The sequence below is a fragment of the Notamacropus eugenii genome, chromosome 4 (genome assembly GCF_028372415.1).
Source record: "Notamacropus eugenii isolate mMacEug1 chromosome 4, mMacEug1.pri_v2, whole genome shotgun sequence".
NCBI classification, from domain to species: Eukaryota; Metazoa; Chordata; class Mammalia; order Diprotodontia; family Macropodidae; genus Notamacropus; species Notamacropus eugenii.
The window spans coordinates 476,801,849-476,815,639 of record NC_092875.1 but is presented as its reverse complement, the minus strand read 5'-3'; the positions used below and the strand labels follow the sequence as shown (position 1 = coordinate 476,815,639).

General features: G+C 42.1%; 1 protein-coding gene across 1 annotated transcript in view; it reads right to left on the bottom strand.

Moving 5' to 3' along the window:
- Positions 1–940, bottom strand: part of CD180 (CD180 molecule) — a 46,792-nt gene extending 45,852 nt beyond the window's left edge. The window contains exon 1 of the mRNA XM_072606472.1: positions 698–940. Within this exon, the coding sequence (XP_072462573.1) occupies positions 698–799 (102 nt within the window). The 5' untranslated portion in view covers positions 800–940. The remainder of the gene's footprint in view (positions 1–697) is intronic.
- Positions 941–13,791: the final 12,851 nt, after the last annotated feature.

The following is a 13,791-nucleotide window of genomic DNA, read 5'->3' as shown; positions in this document are numbered from 1 at the left end:
GTGTAGACATCTCCAAACCAAAAACACCTCCGCCTCCCCCTAAGGTCACCCCCATCCTCATTAATACTCATTTGCTCCTTTCTGTCTTGTGTGAGAAGAAGAAGCTTGTGGCAAAACGCTTGTTGAGGCTTTGCCTTGAGACCCTTTCAACGATCCATTCTCTATGTAGTACCTTCCATGTTCACTGAAAAGAGACCATGACTTAGTATCAGAAAACCTGGGTTCTAATGCCAGCTCTGCTACCCACTGGTTAGTCTTGGGTTAGTCACGGGTCCTCAGTTCCCTAATCTATAAAAATGAGAGGGTTGACATGATCTTTAAGGAAGGTTTTTTCTAGCTCTAACATTCTGGGAGGCAGCAATACAATTCTTTGGGAGGGGCAGGGCTATCTGAAGAAAATGATATTCCTAGACTTTTACATTCCTGACATTGAACCTGCTTCCCATTACCCTCTTCCTTATAGTCCTGCGTTTTCTGTCTGAGATTCCTGGCCTGGCTTACTCCCCATGAAGAAAAATCTTGCCATGTTCCTCATTCTACTTTTCTTGAGGAAGATTGAATAGTGGGATGCTTGAACTCAGACCAAATTCCAAATTGAGGATCTGAATTTCACCTAGAGAAAAACTATCCCTTCCCCTCCCTCATGTTCACCTCCCTCTTGTCCCTCCCCTTCCTCCCCCACTTTAATAGGACTCACCTCAGTGCATATCTGGGATGCAGATATAGCTCCTACACATTGAGGAGTCAACAGGCTGGCCAGAAGTAGCCAGCACATGTAGTCCACCATCACAAAGGCCATATGACCTCCCGCCAAGTTGGCCTGTTCCCCCACTCTTGAGTCAAGCAGTGGCCATCAACAAAATACACAACAGCCCAGGAACTCAAAACAGTGCACTCTCAGAAAAGTGAACACATGGGTGACTTTCACCCTTTGGGCACTTCCTCCCTCCTCCCACAGCAAAAAGAGGAAATCTCCCTGGGTCTGGGCCCCTCCCTACCCACCCACTACCAAAAGTTCAGCCCCACTGGGAGTATGAATGATTAACACTTTCTGATGACAAACCTGGTATGCTTGAATAATCCCCTGGGCTAGATGTTCTCAACTTAGAGTCTACAGATGGATTTCAGGGGGTCCATGAGCTTGGCTGGAAAAAAAAAACAACTTTATTATCACCATAACTGGTTTTCTTGGTTATCTTGTGTATTTTATTTTGTTAAAAGATATTAATCTGAGAAGGGATCCATAGGCTTCACCAGACTGTGGAGGGATGGGAAGGCTGACACACAAAAGGTAAAGAACCCCTGCTCCAGGTCTGTGGGTGAGCATTGAAGTTGGTTCCAAGGCTAATCATTCATTTTGATACAGACCAGTTTTAGTGTTTTGGCTGATGCTGAGAGCTCCTTGCCCACGAAAATGAGAGCTTCTTGGAAGCTCTCTTTCTTTCTCTCTCTCTCTCTCTCTCTCTCTCTCTCTCTCTCTCTCTCTCTCTCTTTCTCTCTCTCTTTCCACACACCCATGTATATATGATACACACACATATATGTAAATGTATATATATGTATATGCACACATACATACATATATATGTACATGTGTGCACACACATATATATTAGAGAACTTTAATTGATTTGGGGAAGTTCCATTAGAATAACTGCTTAGAACAAGATGAAGTATGACTACAGAAGGGCAGATGGATGCTCTGGGGTTTTGGGTGAGGTGGCACAGGGAAGGGTAAGAGATTGGGAAAAACTGGGTTGGGTCACAGTCTTCCTATGAGTTCTCACCCTCCCATATCCACTCATCCACCAAGCCTTCTTTTCCTGAATACTCTGGGTTTACTTGGCATTGCTCTCCCCTCCTAGTTCTCTTTTTACTTGTTTGGCCTCTCTTTAATCTTCAATGATAGATCATTACCTATTTCATGTACCCTAAAATGAGCTGGAGGTGATGGTAAACCACTCCAGCATCTTTGCCAAGAAAGCCCCAAAATGGGGTCATGAAGAAACAATGCCACAAGAACATGAACAACAACTGTAGATGTTCCCCAAAATTCTGTCCTGAGCCCCCTTGTCTTCTCTCTCCATTCTCACTCTCTTAATGATCTCATTAATCCCCATGGATTTAATTATGATCTCTATGCAGATGACTCACAGGTTTATATATCCAGCCCCAGTCTCTCTCCTGAGCTTCAGTCCTGGGTTACTAACTTCCTACTGAACATTTCAAACTGTATGTCCTGGAGATACCTCAAACTTAGAACTTGATATGCTTTTCCTTCTCTCTCCAAGCACTCTCCTCTTCCTAAATTCCCTATTCCTATCAAGGGCATTATTATTCTCCCAGGCCTCCAAGTTCATAACCTAAGTATTATCCATGATTCCTCACATCCCCCTCATTTGACATATTCAAACATAGGCCAGATTTTGTGTTTCTATCTCTATAACACATCTTCCAACTGGCTTTGACTCTAGTCATCCAACCACCACATTAGTGCACTTCTAACCCAGAGTATCACAATGTTCTCCCCCAGGAACCTTGCCTTCTATCAGGGGAGACAACACATCCACATATAACCATATAGAATATACATACAAGGCTATGTGGAAGGGAGAAACCAGCAGCCGGGAGGATCGCAATCACAATGGAGATCCTGACTACTCCCATACCTTTGTCCTCATTGGAGACAAGGCAAAGAATGAGAAGCCCCATTTCTGAGCTGCCTTTGGTTTACCCTAGAGGTGGGATAGTATCCCATGTAACAACAACCCTCTGGTACAGGACCCAGGACTGAGAGCTGGGAGAAGAACAGAGACCAGGAAGGGAAGGAGATTCAGATTTCTCTGGCCTTTCCAAAATGTTATCTCCAAAGAAACTCCTAAAGTCTAATAGAGGCAGGGTGTTTTGGGCACCAGAGAAGAGACTAGCTTTGTGTAGGACTAAATTCTATCTGCTGAGCATTAACAGAAGAGCCATCAGCCCCTTGGTGTACAGAAAGAGTCAGAGGGAGGGTTGGAGCCAGTCCTGACTCCTGCCTGACTCTGTCCTCCACTTTATTCTGTGATTTTCCCTTGTCTGTATCTCTTGGAGGCTTTGGTGATCTCCCTTCTTTGCTGAAACAATCTGCACTCTGCTTGTGAGCCAAGGCTCCATCTTGGACTGAAGCAGTAAGCTTGCCAATGTAGTTGGATTTCCCTTTGCTATTATTATCTTTCCCTCCATAATTTAAGGTCTACAATTTCATCCTTCTGGGGGCCCCTTTGGTGGCATGTAATTTAGGAGATGATCTTGGAGAGTTTCTGTGGCTGGAAAATTCAGTTCTCTGTGGCCAGCCTGGTGACAAGCTTCACTAAACTGACTTGCTTAGGCTGGTCCCCAGATGACACACACAGTCAATTACTGGGCCTGTCATTGATGCCTTTCTATCTTGGTGGAACCTGCCTGTCCTTGTGTCTCATTGGTGGAGCCTTGATGAGCTCAGGGTCGCTTCAATGACTTAATGGAGCACTGGAGGGGGCCTTTTGGTGGGAGGCTCTTATCTAGGCCCTTCCAGCTGCCAAACGTATTTGGGCAGCAGGTTTTCTACTTCGTATTTGCTCTTTTTCATTCAGTTTCTTAATTTTGCTTTGGCTTTTAGAATTCTAGCTTTATAGTTTGAACTTGTTGGCTTGCTTGCTGTCTCTCCCATTAGATTGTCAGCTCCTTGAGGATGGGAATTGGCTGTGCTTTTTTTGTATCCCCAGTACTTAGCCCAATGCCTGGCTTTAATATTGACTAATGTGACTTTTGGCTCTTTGCTTTTTCAATTTCAAAGCCCACTTCTGTCTGAACCTGTTTTCTCCCTTGACTTCATGTTCCCTTGTAGGTCTGCATTTTTACTGAGTCTTATGTGCATACAGGTCACTCCTCTCCTTTTTTTCATAGGCCCCTTCTCTGGTTTTATCTTGGGGATTTATACAATACGACATGACAAACTAATGCAAGTTCGGGTGGCATAAAATCTAGAATCAACAGGCATTTAAATATCAGCTACATGTCAGGCACTTTGCTGGTGCTTGGGAAATAAAAGAAAAATGAAACAGTTCCTTGGCCCAAGAGGCCTTGCATTCTGTTGTGGGAGACTGTATTGAATCAGTATACACAAGGAAAATACAAGGTAAATTTGGGGGATAAGGCACTAGTACTTTGGGGGCTGGGAATGGACTAAGGCAAAGGTAGCGCTTGGGCTGAGTTTTGAAGGACGTAAGAAATTCTAAGAGGCAGAAGTGAAGGAACGTAGTTCAAGAATTGGGAACAGTCAATGCGAAGATGTGGTGATGGGAAATGTGTCGTGTGGAAAAACAGCATGGACAGCAAGGCCACTTTGATTGGACCATGAAGTATGAAAAGGGGAATAATGCAATCCGATTTGGTTATCTATGTACGATCATGTTAAACATATTTCTGCGTTAGTCATGTTGTGAAAGAAGAATCATAACCAAAGGGAAAAAACACAAGAAAGAGAATAAAAAAGAGCAAAAATGTATGCTTCAATCTGCATTCAGACTCCATGGTTCTTCCTTTATCTCCGGGAGCTCACTACTGTAACTTATGGGGCCTGCACAGTTCCCTGAGGGGAGAGACGTCTTCAAAATCTGTGACTGCATTCCGTGGGGACTTCCTCCACTGATGCCTGTGCTTTATCCTTCAGAATCAATCTGCCTGTATTGCTAGAACCCAAAACTGAGGGATACAGGAGGTCTGATTTCTCAAATTCTTGAGTTTAGAAACATCTGTCTTGGCAGAAAAAGGCATTTCAGGCTTGTTAGTTGTTTGCTTATGCTTGCTGTATGTTCACTTAAGGAAAGAAACAAAGCAGAAGAGGTAGCCAGAGGTCAGAGGTCCAGGTTCAGGCTCTCCCATGTGACAAATGTGCTCACCATCATGTTTAAGCAATCACTGAAACTACTTGAAGTCCCAGAGGGAGGGAGAGGGTCCCATGCCACGTGTTCTGGAGACAGGAAGAAGAAAGCAAAAGCAAATGTTATTTCTCCTTTTAAAGTTCACTGAGGGGAAGTTTCTTCCTGGTTTAGTGAACTTTGCCTCTTTGGCACTGCCACAGAGACAAAAGAAATAGTCTAAGGATGTCTCTGTCACTCCCAAATGCAAGTCCTGCAGCACCGAGCTATACTCATCTCTGGAAATAGCCAAGGAAGTCCAGTTCACCTCCACTCATGTTCCAGAGGGGCATTCTCTCACCACAGTAGATGGGGAGGGTCTGATGACTCTGTTACACTCTTAACATCCAACCACAGCCTTCTGTCAAGATCTTCATGTTTCACTTTGCTTACCTAGAGGAGTTATTAGGTATTGTCACATCCACTGGTTCAATGTGACCTCTGGATTCAAGTTTGACACCCTCAGACCCGATCTTTCCTTGGTGTATAATTTTATACTTAATGTGTCCAGATAACATTTTGATATCATTGGAAAAATATTCCATGAAATGAAGGAGCTATTAATGTGTTTCTCAATGGAGCAAAATGCCTTGATATCATCCACACACATCAGGGAATTAATAAGAGGCTTTGTTTTGACTTCTTTAATTTGGAAACCGTATGTATTTCTTTTCAGAAGAGCTGATAATGGATTTAAAGGTAGGCAGAACCATAATGCATTTAGACAGTTTCCCATGAAAACTGTGATATTTTTGTTAATTTTGACATTATTAAATGGAGAGCAGTTTTCCATGTGGACATTGAATACTTTAATATTCTCATTATGTTTGGACCTATTCTATATATTTGCTATACATGAACAACCCAGGAGCATGAAACTGAGCCAAAGTCTTTAAGATGACCAACATAAGCAGTATAACTGTTACAGAGTTTGGGGGTGGCTTGTTCAATAATTACCAAACTGATAAAATTGTTTTTAAAATTCTCAGGATTTCCATATACACTCTTTTTTCTCTTTGGTCCATATAATGTTTTCTAAGTGTGTGTGTGTGTGTGTGTGTGTGTGAGATATAAGCTGTGAGTGCTTCACATAAAGTACATTAATACGACATTATCCTATATTTGGAGGTACACATGGGGTTCTCAGCTCTGGTGAATAGATACTGTCTCCTGTTTAGTAAGGTAGGCTCAGGCTTGTGCCTGAGAAGGAGCTGGTAGAGTCCTTTGCTGATAATTCATAGATCATTACTGTTAAGAGTGTGAGCCAATAACTATCTATCTTACCTGGCCTGACAATAACAATTTTGTAAAGAAGTTAAAGCTTCCGTCACCTCTCTGGATAGAACTATTCTGTCATTCAATGTTGTGGTTATTCCGTTGTGTGTGACTCTTCATGAACCCATTTGGGGTTTTCTTGGCAAAGATGCTGGAATGGTTTGTCATTTCCTCATTTCACAAATGAGGAAACTGAGGCAAACAGAGGTAAGCGATTTGTGCAGGGTCATACAGTTAGTAAGTGTCTGAGGCTAGATTTGTACTCAGGTAGGTCTTCCTGACTCCAGGTCCAATATTCTATCATAACGATAAATGATATGTGAGCTTTTCAATTCTTATTTGGTCCAGCTGTCATTTTTATGGTGTTAGACTCCCCCCAACCCCCAATTGTTTAAATCCTCCTTACATTTCTTAATCCTTGGTAGGAAAATTTTTATTAATGTCAAAATTGTGTATTTTATTTTTTATACAGCTTGATTCCTTTTAATCTAGGATCATAGATCTAGAGCTCAAAGAGACCTAGAAGTTATCTAGTCCAGCCCCCTTGTTTTACAGATAAAGAGTTCGAGGATCAAGGAGGTTAAATTATTTGTCCAGGGTAACACAGGAAGTAAACACCAGGAATGGGATTTGAACCCAAGTTCTCTGACTCCAAAATCACTATATGTTTTCCATTCTAGAGTACCAGGACTGGAATTAGAAAGGCCTGAGTTTAAGTCCAGTGTAGCCCTGAGAAAGTCACTTAAGCTGTTTGCCTTAGTTTCCCCATCTGTAAAATGGGGATGATAATAATAACACCTGCTTCTCAGGGTTGTTATGAGGATCAAATGAGATAATAAGTGTAAAGCACTTAGCACAGTGCCTAGAACATGGTAGGAGCTATAAATATTAGCTATTATCATTCTGCCATTTTAGAAGCAGCAAGGTGGTCTAGTGAATAAAGTCAGGAAGACCTAAATTCAAATCTGAACTGTGTGACTCTGGGCTAGTCACTTTATCATTTTTTTTGCCTCAATTTACTTGATTTTAATGTTAAAGGTGAGACTTGGGTGACAGGTGGACACCAAAGGTGGGCAAGCAGTCCTGAAAAGGGCTCTACCAGCCCTGACACTCTGGCTACTTGAACAGTTGGGGGTAATTGATAACCTTCAAACCTGTGGGTGAGTTAGAAAGGTGTCTACTCCTAACATAGTAAGACTCCCCCTGGCAGAATGGGTGGATGAGAACAATTTGTTCCAGTAGCCATGAAGGCAGGTGAAGCTTAGAGCTTGGTCAGATATTTAAAGTGCCAGTATCATCCAATGCATCCAGAGAGGGCATGGTCAGTTGTCCTGACCTTTGTCCTGTCGCTGCACTTTGGTAACCCTGGAAGAGAGAGTAAGACTGACTGATGGTTTTGTGTAGTAAAACATCAGTAAAACCCATTTTACTCATGAGCCAAGACATCACCCCTATGTCCTATTTGAAATGAAGGACTGCTACCACCACCACCAAAACAGAATAACAACAATGACATTTCATCTAATCCAGGCTTAGGGATGAAGTGTTTTTTTTTTAAGTTAAAGTCCTGCCTTGATGTAATGGTAATATAAGGTTAATGGTGGATGAAAGGGAGAGTTAAAGACCTTCCCTTCCCATTAATAGGCCTCAATACCTTTTGTTAATTTCTATTGAGGCTCTGGATCAGAGAGTCATGCCCTCAGGCTCTGAAAAGTGTATGAATACTCAGAGGTGAGGTTTTACTTTGGGGATTACTCATTGGAAGTGTTTGTTTGGCCAGAGGAGACTCTGGGCATCCACTCAGGAGTTCCCTGACTTTGAAAATCCAGCTGTTGGTGCCTCTGTCTCTGGTAACCAGGTATGTATGGTCAGACAGTTGGATCTGTCTGTTGATCTGCGATGTATGTATTGCTTATGGTCAGACAGCTGGAAGCCCTGTCTGCTGATCTTTATTTCTCTGTATTTTTTCTGAAGTTCAACATGTTGACTTTTTCCCCTGAACCAAGCGAATGACATATGTGCTTGATTAAAGTGGTTGTTGACCCCTCAAATGTCGCTTTCCTTTGAGAAAAGCAGATCTAAGAACCTACACAGCCGGCCCTCCTGGGTATGCCAGGCCCTTGCTGTCACACTTGATGGGAGATATGTTGTATGACTTGGGACTGAGAATGCTGTTGACAAACAGAATGAAGTCTTAGCTTTTAACTGGTCACATTTAACTCCAGTTTGGGTGTCATGTCAGCTGATTACCACCATCCTTTAAAGTAGGGTGAGTCTGAACCTTGCCGCAAGTCTCCTTTTTAGATTTATAGGAAGTTCATCTGATAGGCTAATCCAGCCTGTGCAGTCATCAGAACCCAATTCTCCAGAATTTCCTGCTTCCTATCAGGTCTTCACAGATACCGTAGAGGTCTCAGGGAAGCCAGAGTTCCTGCCACTCTGCATCACTCTGGCTGGCCTTTCCCTACTTTACTGTTGTTTGCCCTAACAGGAACACTGGGTTAGGACTTTATTAACAACAGCAACAGTGAAAACAAGCAACTATGATAGTGGCATTCTCATTATTTTCTTCCTCAGAGCTCGGCAACCCAGGTTTCAATCCTGCCTCTGACATGTCCTGGCTCTGTGATCCTGGATGAGTCACGTAACCTCTTAGTGATCTGGGCACTGGATCTCTAGTTTAGGTCTCTCTAGATTGGCACCAGTAGAGGAAATTTCCCCATCATGGAGTTCCCTATACACATGAAAAAACACATTTAATCCCTATCCTATCTTGATATTTGATAAAATTCAGATAAAAACAGTTCTGGGATAAGCCTCTATCCTACTGTTATTCTTTAATGTTTAATACTTTCTAGACTATTGTGCAGGTGAAATAAATGGTTAATTATTGCAGAGCAATAAAAATGTTTGGATGCCAGTCTTTTTGCATCTTTTGCAAGTCCACTGAAAGCATTTTCTCATCAACTCCAGGAACACACAGGACAAGAATAGTATATACCTCTTGCCATATGGTTTTGATTTCTTTTGCTAGAGTTCTATCTTTTGAGAGCTTTTCATCCCATGCAAATTGGAGGTTATGAATATTCAGTATGATAACATCTATTAAAAATATTGTTCTCACATTTTTTGGGGGGGTTAATGTTAAGGCTGGTGATTGTAGGCAACAATTTTGTCTGTTGGGGACATTCTATTTCTAGTGCAATTATTTCTTGAATTCTCTATTACAATTATTGGTCTAGATTATCAGATTTTGGGCCTTAGAGTCAGGAAGATCCAAGTTAGTCTCAGAACTGTAATAGCTGCGTGACCTTGGGCATATCACTTACCCTTTTTGAGACTCAGTTTTCTTCTCTGTAAAATGAGGGTACTTAGAGAATCTACTTGTCAGCATCAAATGAGGTCTACATCTTCTCTATCACTGTCTCTGTTTGTGTCTCTGTATCTCTGTTTCCATCTCTATTTCTACGTCTTTCCATCCCCATCTTGATTTCTCTGTCCAACTAACCCTATACAAAGTATTCCACACTTTAAGCACTGTATAAAGGCTAACTAGTATTACTACTATTTGCACCATTTGGCTTATGGTATTATTGTGAGGATCGAAATTGACAATGTCTGTTGAAGACTTTTGGAAACTCTGAGCCCCAAACAAATGTAAGTTATTATTGTTACCGTGGAAAGGAAACTGCAAAAGGCTATTAAATGTCAGCTCTCTTGGAGGTTCTGGGATCATCCTTTTGATTAAGTGTAGGAGGCCTAAAGGCATGCCTCTGCTCAGATTAGCTCAATAGGCTGAGTGAATTGGGGAGGGGAAATTCCCTTGCTTATTGCAAGCACCCGAGGGAAGCTCTGGCCTTTTAGCAGAAAATGGATGGCATCCAGACTCGGGAGTCCTCCAGGACTTCAGCAGTTACTTATCCTCAGGGAGGGCCTCTGGCATTCGACAACTCCATTTTCAGAGGCTGGTGTATGAGTGTGCTAGGTGTTTTTGAAACTGCTGAACAGATAATAGCCTCGGTAATTCAATCATGGGAGCCTCAAGCAATCAACATGCCATCTGGACAGAATCTAAGTTGGTGCCCAAGAAGATAAAGACATCTGGACTTCGTAAATGCCAAGGACGTGCCAACTCGGCCCAGGACTCATGGACTGCTCCCAGACTTGCACTGACAAGCTCCCATAATTGCACAAAATCTACAGCTTTGAGCTCCTGCTGGGAAAACCAATCGTCTGTTGCCTGATGCTGCTAAGGAGCATCTTAGATATCACGCCCTGGCAAAAACTGTCAGTGTGCTTTGGCTCCAGTCAGAAATCAACAACTTTTCCATTGCAATCTCAGTATTAAAGAGATGGATATATTTCCTGGACCACTTACCTAAGGCTCCTTTATAATGATGCCAGGGAATAGGTGGCTACTCATGTCCCATCTTCCAGTGAGAGCCTCACTGTGGCTGCTAATTGTTAAGTAGAGCCAAGTGAAAATGTTTGTACATACAAAGAAGCTAATTAAGGTGGTTTGCCAGCTCTACATACAAAATCAGTCTGCCACATCTCTATAGCTTTCTGTGGCCTTTTCAGAGAAAGAATAACAACTCTTGTTCAATCTGATACAATCCTGTTCAACAAGCATTTATCAAACCCAACTATGTGCCAGGCACTGTGGGAATCATTAGGAATACAAAGGCAAAAATCAATCAACAAACCTGTGTTAGATACCTCCTATTTGCCTGGAACAGGATTAAGTGTTGGCAAATGTGTGTGTGTATGTGTGTGTTCTGAACTTGTGACTTTGTTGTTATGGAACTTTTGGTGTGATGTATACAGTTTTAAGTGGTTAAGGGACTTGCCACTGTCTTTAGAAGGAGAACTTGAAATCTCTGTTTCTGAACTTTTAGTGCAGGCTGCTTCTTAGTCACTTGAGAAGAATCCTGAAGGCTTCCAAGGGGTGGAGGTGATGAAGGAGTATATTCCAGGATGGAGACAGGTGATAAAATATCTTAAGAAAAGCAAAGTGAGCCTGGCTGAGTTTTACAGAGGAGTAATACTTAATAAACTTGGAAAGGTAGATTAGTGCCCTAAACAGAGAAGCTTCGAATTGATCCTACAGGCAATTGGGAATTATTGGAGTTTGTCAAATACGGGAATGATACCATCAGACCTGTGCTTTACGAAAATGACTTCATTAGCTGAACAGAGGATGGATTGGAAAGGGAAGAGACTGTAGGCAGGAATAGCAATGAAGAGGCAACTTCAAGAGTCCAGGTGAGAGGTGAGAGGTGGTGGCTGTGTGATGGGATAGAGAAGTATGAAAGAGAGGATTTTTTTCCATCATGGAGATGGAAAAGATTGTATTTATCAACTGATTGGATACATAGGGTGAGTGAGAGGGAGAAGTGAATAACAGGAGAGGAAATAAAGACAATGGATGTAGATACATTATCTAAAAAAAAAACCATCTTTAAAAGGCAGGAGAGATCTAGGATCATAGTTGGAGAGAACAGTAGTGTCTAATGAGGATTTCTCGTAATGAGGCTGACTAAGGCATGCTTGTGGGCAGTAGAGAAAGGACCAATAGACAGATACAGAGTGATTAAAGATCACAGGAGGTGACAGTGGAGAGGACCTATTAGATCCAAATCACATACAAGTCAAGACATCGTGATACGGTGCCATTGAGAATGAAGTGCTAACAACAACCCATCCAACTCTTTGTGGCCCCATTTGGGGTCTTTTTGGCAAAGATACTGGAGTAGTTTGCCATTTCCTTCTCTGACTCACTTAACAGAGGAGGAAACTGAGGCAAGTAGGGTTAAGTGACTTGCTGAGGCCATATAACTAGTAAGTATATGAGTAAGATTTGAATTCAGGTCTTCCTGATTCAGACCCAGTGTCATCTACCGCACCACCTCACTGTCAAATTGAAAGAAAGGATAGGGTCAAATTTGCATGTAGAGAGATTATTCTTGATGAGAAGAGGAGCCCAAGACATTCAAGAGCAGAGGATAGTGTAGGGTTGAAGACTGAAAACCTAGGTTTTAGCCCCAGTTCTGTCACTTACTAGCTATGTATTATAGGAACATCAACAAGTCTGTGAAGCAGTGTTCTCATCTGTAAAATGAGGATGACAATGCTATAAATATCTCATAGAATTTAATTAAGAGCTGAGTATGGATACCAAAGAGAGGTAGAGTTCTGTTTGATCGAAGGAAAAGCTTCCTAACCCTGATAGCTGGCCAAAAGCAAGTGTGCTGCCTCAGAAAATAGTGAGCTCCCTGCTGCCAGAAGCTGGATACTGGTTTGTCACCAATTTCATACAGGAAATTCCTATTAGACTAGGAATTCCTCTCAGAGGCAATGACCCCCGAGATTTCTTACAATTCTGAGATTCTGTGATGTAGATGATGATTCTGGAGATTTGGCAGCCAAAGAGGCTAATCCATCATTCAACAAGCATTTACTAAGTGTCTAAAATCATAGACTGAAACAATCACACTTCCCAGGGGCTTACACTCTCATGTGACCTTAGTCTACCTTAGGAAAGGAATAAGCATAAAATCGAGAGACAGTATGGTAATGTAATGCAATGTAATGTAATGCATGTGTGTGTGTGTGTGTGTGTGTGTGTGTGTGTGTGTTCATCCTTCATTGCCGAAAAAGACCTTGCCATCAGAGAAATAATGACATGACTTGCACTTGACTTTGTTTTGAGTGAGTGAGGGCTGTGCAGGTCACCAGCTTTATTTCTCCTCCAGAGCCATCAGAATCCAGTGACCAGATATTCATCAGGATGACTGGAGATGACCCAGGATGAGGCAATTGGGGTTAAGTGACTTGCCCAAGGTCACATAGCTAGTGAGTGTGAAGTGTCTGAGGTGAGATTTGAACTCAGGTCCTCCTGACTCCGGCACTGGTGCTTTATCCACTGTACCACCTAGCTGCCCCTCATAAAGAATGAATGGAGACCTCAAGGGTGACACAGAGACTGCAAATATGGATGACTGGAAGGAATGTAATTGTTAAAGAGCCAGCTGTTGGAAGAAGGCAGTCTTGGGTCCTACAGTTCTGCCACTTACTAGGTATGTGACTTTGTGCAAATTGTTTAACTTCTAAGTGTCACAATGACTCTCTAAGACTAATCCACTGATCAGGGTGAGTGGACAGAGAATAATAACAATAATTAGTAATAGTAATAACGACTGACATTTCCACAGCTCTCGCAATGGGTCACACCCTGTATTAAGTGCTTTATAATTGTTATCTCATTTGAGCCTCACAACAAACCCTGGCAGGTATGGATGAGGAAACTGAGGCAAACAGAGGTTGAGTGACTTGTTCTGGGCAACATAACTAGTGAGTATTTAAGTCAGAATTTGAACTTGTCTTCCCAACTCTAGTTACAGGCCTTTATCCCCTACACCTGTGAATGAATAGGGCTCGATGAAAAGCCAATAAAAACAAAGAAACCTATAGCATGAAGGGTATGATAGTTCAATTGTATTGTGTCCTGAGCAGCTAGATTGTATAGTGGATAGAGCATTGGACTTGGAAATCAGGAAGACTCATCTTCATGACTTTG